Source organism: Palaemon carinicauda, chromosome 2, assembly GCF_036898095.1.
Source record: "Palaemon carinicauda isolate YSFRI2023 chromosome 2, ASM3689809v2, whole genome shotgun sequence".
Classification (NCBI taxonomy): domain Eukaryota; kingdom Metazoa; phylum Arthropoda; class Malacostraca; order Decapoda; family Palaemonidae; genus Palaemon; species Palaemon carinicauda.
Window position 1 is genome coordinate 64,467,448 of NC_090726.1, and position 10,000 is coordinate 64,477,447.

Below are 10,000 nucleotides of genomic sequence, written 5' to 3' on the forward strand. Positions count from 1 at the left end.
CTTCAGAACACCTATGACCTCTGCATGAAGAGCATAGGGAATGAGGATCCACCTCCGGTGGTGACATGAATGTGCCACAAGATTTCGGGGGAATCCCGGGACACTTCCTCATATTAGAGGACATCACATCTAATACAGAAAAAGAAAAAGTTAATCAAAAACACACTAAAGTAAGGCTAGTCTGCCAGTCAAACAAAAGCAGGAGCAGCGGTGTTACCACTGCGACGGCTAGAATTCAATTGAAGGTATTCAGTAGCTACCGACCGGCAGTCCCCCACCCCTAACAGGTGGATAACTACCAGCCCGGTCGTTAATGACCTTGTTAAGGTTTTCTGCCGTATTTTCCAGCTCGCGCTAGAATATCTCCTATAGTAAAGAATGAGGGTTTGTATCTAGTGTTGTAACAAAAAAGCGTAAATGGCTGCCAATATGACGGTGAGGATGAGAGCGGACACGTCCGACCACCATCCAAGCCGAGAGCAAAGTGAGATCAAGCACAGGTGTGTGAAGGGGGGAGGGGGGTAACAAGCTACCCTCCCCTACCCCCGCTAACTAGCGGTGTGGGTTGTAAACCCTCATTAAAAATTAATGGCTCGTCATTTCAGCTACGCCGAAAGTAATACCCCTATTAAATAGCGTGGTTTGTATTCCAGTTACGGAACAAAGCTTGGTTTGTATTCCAGTTACGTAACAAATACATGGTTCATGTATGTGGTTGAAAATTATAGTATCATAATTATCTATGATTCACTAAATATCCTTCTGATGGTTTTTCCTCCGCCATGGCTTACTTTGCTCACAAATAAACATAATCTCACTGCCCCTATGTTCTGGCAAAAGGGACATGTTGAGCTGCGTTCACGATCCCCATGGGTCATTATTTTGGGGTTATTTTTTACTTTAACACGAGTAACAATAGCTATACACTGAACGGAGACCATTTCCATCATAATCAATTACAGACATACCTGTAGATGGAATTACACTAAATTTTAAAGTAAATTGTACTCCCCTTTAGTTCCCTCTTGGAGATGCCTTTATATGATGGTGGTTAAGCTTAAACTGAAGGGGAGGGCAGAAAAAAAATGGCTCTTGCAAACAACCTCCAGGAATTTGTGCATAAATATTTGGAAGCTCGTAATTATTACGTCATACAACAAACAGAAAAGCGAGTGTTAGCAATGCATGGGCAATAACTCACCATCAGTCTCCCAAATTATTATTATTATTATTATTACTTGCTAAGCTACAACCCTAGTTGGAAAAGCAGGATGCTATAAGCCCAGGGGCTCCACCACATAAAATAACCCAGTGAGGAAAGGAAGCAAAGATAACTAAAATATTTCAAGAAAAGTAACAACACTAAAATAAATATTTCCTATATAAACTATAAAAACTTTAACAAATCAAGAGGAAGAGAAATATGAAATAGTGTGCACGAGCGTACCCTCAAGCAAGAGAACTCTGACTCAAGACAGCGGAAGACCATGGTACAGAGGCTATGGCACTACCAAAGACTAAAGAACAATGGTTTGATTTTGGAGCGTCCTTCTACAGAGGAGCTGCTTACTATAGCTAAAGAGCCTCTTCTACCCTTACCAAGAGGAAAGTAGCCACTGAAAAATTATATTGCAACAGTCAACCCCTTGGGTAAACAATGTACTTAAAGTGAGAGATCAGAATTCATTTTTTTTAAATTGACCGATACGCAAGATATTACACCCCAGACCCTATTAAATATATAGAGAAAATGTCAAACTAGCCAGCACTTGTCCATTTCTTACAGATAATTTAAGTTTCGCTAGTAATCAAAATCAAAAATTTTAAGTAATTTTTATTTTTCCTAACATACTTACCTCGAACTACTTTCTTAGGAGTTACCTGTAATCTCCTCTCTACTGACCAGACCCTATTAAATATATAGAGAAAATGTCAAACTAGCCAGCACTTGTCCATTTCTTACAGATAATTTAAGTTTCGCTAGTAATCAAAATCAAAAATTTTAAGTAATTTTTATTTTTCCTAACATACTTACCTCGAACTACTTTCTTAGGAGTTACCTGTAATCTCCTCTCTACCAACCAGAGTTTTGTGTAGTATACCCTACACCCGTTTTCTATGGAGGGCTAACCCAGGAGTGAGAGAACGTGCCCCGAGGGTAGCCTTGAGCTAGGTCGAGGTCCGCTTGGGTCCCGTTAGTCAGTAAGTTCCTCGGATGTTGCAAAAAGTCCCTGCAAGGGCAGAAAGGCACTCGGGGAAGGTAGGGAGGGCCATTACCCGAAAGTAGTTCTCGGTAAGTATGTTAGGAAAAATAAAAATTACTTAAAATTTTTTATTTGTTCCAACACAAATACTTACCTCGAACTACTTTCTTAGGAGACTTACACTTTAGGAGGTGGGAGTGGCTTCCTGACCTTCAGACCCAGCAAAGCGGACGCTAAGAAGCCTAGATATGAACTAGGTTCTAAAAAACAAACTGGGAAACGGACGGTAGGGTAAACTACACAAAGAGCTCACGTTAGTGTCTAAGTACTCACCCTTTGAAAAATCTTCTGATGTCGAGTCCAGTAACAAAGTTGCAGAGACGTGTTCTTCAATGGTTACATAAGTGTGGTTATCTCCGATAGGGATAGGAAACGGGGATTAGGGTGAAAAGGAACGAACCTGTGTCTCCTGGTTTTGCTATCCACGATTGTGCCTGGGACTTTACCGTTAAATCACTTGGAGCGCGGAGATGACTGTCCCAATGGAGAACCCGTCTAAGGACCTTCATGAGTAATCCTTGAGGTAATGGGCAGTAAAGGTCGACTGGTTCGACCAGGTGCCCGCTCGAAGGATCTGGCCCACTGCCATATTCTTCTCAAAGGCTAAGGAAGTGCTCAGACCTCTGATGTCATGGGGCTTGGGAGTACCTGGCAAGGCTAGTCCCTCCTCCTCGTAGGCCCTGGTAATAACTTGTCTCAACCAAAAGGATATGGTATTCTTCGATACCTGCTTCTTTTAACACCTGTGGAGACGAAAAGGCTCTTGATGCCTGGCCGGAGATGTGCAGTCCTCTCAAGGTATTTTCTAATGGCACGGACAGGGCATAACCTCAAATCCTCAAGATTCCCAGTCCTAAGAATAGCTGGCAGCGAGAACCCCTCGAATTTAGGATCCCAAACTGCTGGGTTCTGGGTTTTCGCCACGAACGAAGGGACGAACTTGAAAGAGATCTCTTTCCACCCCTTCGAATGAGAGACGTCATAAGACAGCCCATGGATCTCAACTACCCTTTTCGCAGAGGCCAAGGCCAACAAAAAAAAAAGACTGTCTTGAGAGTGAGGTCCCTGTCTACAATATCCTTCATTGGTTCGAACGGGGGGCTACTTAACATCTTCAGGACCCTAGCTAAGTCCCACTGAGGCACCCTAACAGTTTGAGGGGGGCAGGACTGTTCAAAACTCCTGACAAGCATAGAGATGTGTCTAGAGGAGCCCAGGTCGATGCCCTTCAGAAGGAAGACTTGACCCAAGGCTGCTCGTACTCCTTTTATAGCTGGGATTGACATCCCTATCTCGTCTCTGAGATATACTAGAAAGTCTGCGATATCTGGGACTGAGGCTTTGAGGGGTTTTATGCGCTTCGAAGCGCACCACTTCGTGAAAGAGGCCCACTTCGCTTGGTAGACCGCTGCCGACGACCTTCTCAGGTATCGCGACATCCTCTTAGCCATTCCTGACGAATATCCTTCCTTCCTCAGGAGGCGCTCGATAGTCTCCAGGCGTGAATGCGTAGAGACTGTGGGTTGTCGTGGAACCTGAGAAAGTGTGGCTGTTGTAGAAGATCTGGCCTGTCGGGGAGTGGCCACGGAGGATGGTTCGTCAGGTCTTTTAGGTCTGCGAACCACTCTCTCTCCGGCCACCAGGGCGCTACCAAAGTCATCCTTAAGTTCCAGGCAGCCCTTACTCTGTTGAGCACTTGCCTGATCAACGTGAAGGGGGGAAAAGCGTACATGTCTAGGTTGTCCCACTTGTGCTGAAAGGCATCCTCCAAGGCTGCCTTTGGGTCTGGGACAGGAGAACAATACACGGGTAGTTGTGCGTTCAGCTTGGTTGCAAAGAGGTCCATCACCGGGGAACCCCACCGTTGAATGATGAGCCTGGCTACTTCTGGGAGGAGGGACCATTCTGTTCCTACTATCTGACCCATCCTGCTGAGACCGTCGGCTAGGACGTTCTTTTTCCCGGGGATGAACCTTGCCAATAACACTATCTGGTTCGCTTCCGCCCAATCTAGGATCTCTAGGGCGAGATCGCACAACTCCCTTAATTTTAGGCCTCCTTGCTTCTTTATGTACACTACCACTGTGGCGTTGTCGCACATCAACGCCACAGTGTTTCCCCTTAGTAGATCGATGAAGTGCAGGCAAGCTTTCTGGACTGCCTTCAACTCTAGGACATTGATGTGTAGGCCTTTCTCCCCGTCCATCCAGGTTCCTCTCGCCGTCCCGTTGAGGAGATGGGCTCCCCATCCCTGGTTGGAGGCGTCTGTGAATAGGAGCAACTCGGGAGGTTCGGTCGCGAAGGGCATCCCCTTGAGCGAGTTCGACCGGCAATGCCACCATTCCAGGGAGGGTATTGTGTTTGGCAGGACTGGAATTAATTTCTGGGGCGAGTCCAGTTGGTTCCAGAAGTTCTTCAGGTTCCATTGGACGGCCCTGAGTCTGAGTCTCCCCTGGGGAACCAGTTTCTCCAACGACACCAGATGACCTATTAGCCTTTGCCAGTCCTTCGCCCTCCTGGGTTGCCCCGACAGAAAAGGAAGAAGGATCTTCATAAGATTGCTTACCCGCTCCTCTGACGGAAAAGCTTTCACTAGTAGGGAATACAGTGTCATCCCCAAATAGGTCATTCTGGTGGAGGGAGATAGGTTCGATTTTTCTGGGTTGATCATGATACCCAGACCCTTGCAAAACTGGAGAAGTTTTATACCCTGCTCCTTCAAAACGTCCTCTGAGGAGGAAAGAAGCAACCAGTCATCCAGGTACCGGATGAGGCGAATGCCCCGCTCGTGAGCCCACACCGAGACTGTCGTGAAGACTCTCGTGAATACCTGGGGAGCTGTCGACAACCCGAAGCAGAGGGTCTTGAATTGCAGGATCTGGGTACCCCATTTCACCCGGAGAAACTTCCGACTTGAGGGATGGACCGGGATTTGGAAGTATGCGTCCTTGAGGTCTATGGTCACCATGTAGTCTTTCTCCCTCAAGGACAGCAAGACTGACTTCGGAGTGTCCATTTTGAAATCTGCCTTTCGCACAAACTTGTTGAGAGCTGACAGGTCTATCACCGGTCTCCACCCCCCCCCCCCCCCCCCCGTCGCCTTTCTACCGGGAACAGACGGCTGTAGAAACCTGGCCCTGGGTGCAGGACCTCCTCCATGGCGCCCTTCTCCAACATCGTGGACACCTCTTCTTGAAGAGCCGCCCTCTTCAACAGGTCCTTGGGTGCCAGCCACTCCGACAGGCTGGCCGGAATTAAAGGCGGGGGTTCCGTTAAGAACGGTAGCCTGTACCCCTCCTTCAGTACGGATACTGTCCAGGGCTCTGCTCCGTGAGCCTTCCATGCTTGCCAATGTAATCTGAGGCATCCCCCAACCTGAGGCTTGGGCAGGAGTAGGGGGCCTCCCACTCTACCTCCTCCTGGAGGAGCGGCCTGAACGGCCTCTCCTGGAGGCAGAATACCCTGTTCTAAACGAGGCCGACGCTGCTGGAGCTCCTCTACGGGGGGGCTGAGGCGCTGAAGCCCACGAGGAAGAAGGGGCTTCTCTCCTCGTCAGGTTAGGCGGGGCCTGAGAAGTAGAGGGACCGTCTGATGCTGATCTCTTGTAGGGGGGCCTCCTTACCGGTTGAGGCCTGGGAGCGTTCACTTCTTTTCGTTTAGCCACCTTTTCCATGATCTCTTCTAGCTCTTTCAAGGGGAACAAGGAGTCACCCCACACAGGAAGGCTCCTCATGGGCCCCGCCTCCCTGTCTGGGACCTTCCGGGAAAGCTTCGCCAGAATAGTGTCCCTTTTGCGAAGAACCCAATTCGCTGACAGGGCAAGGGACTGATACGTGAGGAACTTCAGGGTCTTGCCCCCGGAGATGATAAGTTCCCTCAGGAGGCTTTGCTGCTCCGGGTCCATCAAGTCACATGTGGCTTGAACACCTACCAGTGTGGAAGCCCACCAGTCCAACCAAGAGGAGACGTGCACCAAGTCTTTCGACATATCCTCCATCATCGCAGCCTCCGACTGCGAAAAGCAAATCGGGGCTGAAGAGGCTCTGTCCTCCGTGGCACCCTGTCCCAGAACGTCGAGGGCAGGCTCCACCTTGCAGGCTCCCGGTCGTTGTCCCTCTGGCACATAAAACCTACTCTGTGCCTTGAGCCCTTGGAGCAACTTCGAGGAGCTCTGCGTTTTGGGAGCTTCGGCATTGCCTGCCACAACTCTATCGACATGAGCCCGTCCCAGGACGAGATCTCGGGCCACAGGCAGGGCCAGGGAGGTTTTCTGTTGGACGGGTGCCTGCATCAAGCGGGTCAGGCTGGACCTCCAGTAGTCCTCATCGGTTGGAACCGGTTCTTCAATCCTATGATGCCTTCGAATCAGGCCTATAACCTTCCGATAGGCCGAGTCCTCGGTCGCGGAACCTTCTCTACCGTCCGCAGAACCTTCGGCCTGATCCCGAGGAGCCGGGTCACCGGGCACTCCCACCGGGCGCTTCGGTTCTGGAATAACAGGCACCCCCCTGCGGTGGTACCGGTCTTCCCCGGCGGGAGCCTCCGCACCAGGTTCGGGGGTCAGAACTGGCATCGCCGTGCCGGCGAGGACTACCGTTCGTGTATTCTCTCTGGGGGACGAGGACGCGGATCCCGTGGGCTGACCCGACGGAGGGAACCGTTCCTTTAAGTCCGAGGGCCGAACCATCTGTGCTGATTCGGCCAGGATGCCCGTAAGGAAGCACGGTTCCCCCCGCTGGGAGGGGTGAACCGGAAGCTTCGCGGCCTTACGCCTGCCTGAAGAGGCCTTCTCGCATTTCTCCCAGCGAGGGTCATATCTGCATCTGGAGGATGGCCTTCGTGGCGAGAAATCCCTGGACTGCTGGTCCGGGGAACGCTGCAATTCAGACTTACGGGGAACGAAGACCCAATCACCATCGGGGGACCTACTCCTCCTGTACTTCCTCCGTGGAGAGCGGGACCGTCTCCTACTGAACCTCGAACGGGATCTTGAGCGGGAACGCCTGCTCCTGGACCGCTCCCTCCGGCGCCGATGTCTCCTCCTGGTTTCCTCTTCTGAAGAGAACGAAGCCCCACCATCCGAAGAGCCCGACGAAACTGTACCAACCGCACGACGGGCAGAAGCGGGGGCTACGGAGGGCTTCGCGACTTGCTGCGTACCAGAGGTCGAGGGTTGTAGGAAGGTTTCTGGGACCGCCGTCAGAGGAGCTGGAAAAGAGGTTTGGCGCCCTACACTAGGGAACCAGGTATCCAGGCCCTCTTCCATCCGCATTGGGGACCTACCTGGCGTTTTAGGGAGCTTCCACCCGAAGGGCTCACTTACCGTGGAGTCCAACCTACCCAGGGCGTCCCCAGCCGCCGAAGAACCTGAAACACAGGCCCACGAAGTGGGCGAAGAAACAAGCACAACATTACTACACCACAAGGGGTCGTCGGAGGAGACGTGCCCCCCAAGCACAAGGGCAGAGTCTCCAGAACCCCCAGACACAGCACTACCAGGCCCCCCACTAGCCTGAGAAGTCCCAGCAACCCCCACTTCACACACATTAGACTCCTGGGGAAGAACCCTCGGCTCTTTCCCCGCAACGGACTTACCTCGTCCCCTACTCTGGGTAGGGGAAGTCGAGACAGAAGCCCCGTCGGACCGTCCACTGGGTGACGGTAACGGCGAAGAGATGCTAGATTTCCTGGGCGAACGTTTCGACGACTTCTTCTTCTTAGTGCCGTAACGCATCCACTGTATCTCACTCCAACTAACACACTCAATGCACGTATCCGATGGCGAGCACATCCTGCCCCTACAGGAAGAGCAAAGGGAGTGAGGGTCTACTTCGGGCTTGGAAAGGAACGCTCCACACGACTTTCCGGCTCTAGGCCCAGGACAACGGCGGATCTGCTCCATAGCACACAACCACAAGGCACAGGAACGAAGGGAATCAAAGGGATACACTTGGGAAGCACAAGGAAGGGTAGTGAACACGCAAGAACACAAGGGATAAGCACAAAGATACCACGCGGTAACCACGCGGGACACACGAGGCGGACACAAAGGGTCGTGAGAGACGAGAGCGACGTGAAAGTATGGTATCACGTCGCGACCAGAGAACTTACTGACTAACGGGACCCAAGCGGACCTCGACCTAGCTCAAGGCTACCCTCGGGGCACGTTCTCTCACTCCCGGGTTAGCCCTCCATAGAAAACGGGTGTAGGGTATACTACACAAAACTCTGGTCGGTAGAGAGGAGATTACAGGTAACTCCTAAGAAAGTACTGTAGTTCGAGGTAAGTATTTGTGTTGGAACAAATATATATTAACCGTAAAATTATAGATCTGGTAAAAATGGGAGTTTTTCTATGGAAAAAACATTATTTATCATTAAAATGTAGGTTTTATTTTACAACAATACCCTGTTCTCCACATGATTTTAATCCTCATATATCAATTATTCATTACTAGTTCATTAGGTTTCACGATTAAATCTGGTCAAAATAAAATATGTTGTTTCGCCCACCTCTCTGAAATTTTCTAAGTCTGGTTTTGATCCGTACCATGACACGGGTAGCTCCTGCTTAGTTTCCAAACTTTCCCGATAGATAGAGCCTGTGTCGTCCTAGGCTAAGAATCATTCATTTTTACAATTTCATTCTTCTTCTTTGTCTACATCTTTTCCCACTTTATGTGGTGTCGATGTTTCTGGCCAGTGTTCTTAATATACCCCTGTCCCACACTTCATCATATATATGCCCTAGCATTAATTCTAATCTCACAAACTCCACTGGCCATATTGGTTTTGGCTAATTTTTCATGGCCGGATGCCTTTCCTGCCGCCAACCCTTCCCATTTACCCAGGCTTGGGACCTGCACCAATTTAATGTTGTCCCAAAATGTATTTGGGGTGTATGTATTATAATGGCTAACTTAGAATACGGCAGTGTAAGAGGATCGCAGGGGGAGCGTTAACATCCCCGTTAGGCAAGTAGGTAAGGACATGACTTGTAGGTTAGGTTAGGGGGGAAAGTTCCGGTTAGTTGATATTTATTGGAGCCTTTGTATATCAGCAGCCAGTTCCTTGCACGTTCATTAAAAATGGATATCAACTAACCTAAACTTTCCCCCCTAACCTAACCTACAAGCCGTGTACTTACCTAACAGGGGGGCTAACGCCCCACTGCGACCACCCTTATACTGCAGTATTCTAAGTTAGACATAATAATACATACAAGTGGCCGCTATCATACATTCACCCGTTCATTTCTAATCCACGCAGGAACTGGTCATTGATATATAAAGGCTCCGTGTATTTTTCTGACCAGAACTATAATAAAGGCCATAAAAGGTTAGGCTATTTGAGAAGACTAAACTGAAGCCAGTGTTGCTTACCAATTTATGCATTTTAGCGTAAGCTCTCGGTCCGAGCCTAGACTTGTTACGCATCTTCTCACGGGTGTCATCCTCTTCATTTTCACATTCCAAATCTTCATGAGGACTTAGTTCCTGTTCTTGACTACCGGTGGAGATTGAATTTCCTGATATGGAATACTGACGAACTAGGCCTATTTTCCGTATCCTTAAGCCCTTGATAAGGGTAGCTAAACTCATTGTGTAAAGTTGAGTTATCACAAGACCAACTACCACTTAATTGTAAGTTTAACAGTAATTCCTTGTTTTCGTTCCCCGAAACTTGAGAGGGGTATGTGTTTACAGGTTGCGTTCGCAGCTCGCTCAGGTTCAGGT

The 10,000-nt window shown here is 49.5% G+C and overlaps 1 protein-coding gene across 1 annotated transcript in view; it reads right to left on the reverse strand.

The window, feature by feature from the left end:
• Positions 1 to 9,995, reverse strand: part of LOC137617172 (uncharacterized) — a 90,262-nt gene extending 80,267 nt beyond the window's left edge. Inside the window, exon 1 of the mRNA XM_068347039.1 lies at positions 9,647 to 9,995. Within this exon, the coding sequence (XP_068203140.1) occupies positions 9,647 to 9,865 (219 nt within the window). The 5' untranslated portion in view covers positions 9,866 to 9,995. The remainder of the gene's footprint in view (positions 1 to 9,646) is intronic.
• Positions 9,996 to 10,000: the final 5 nt, after the last annotated feature.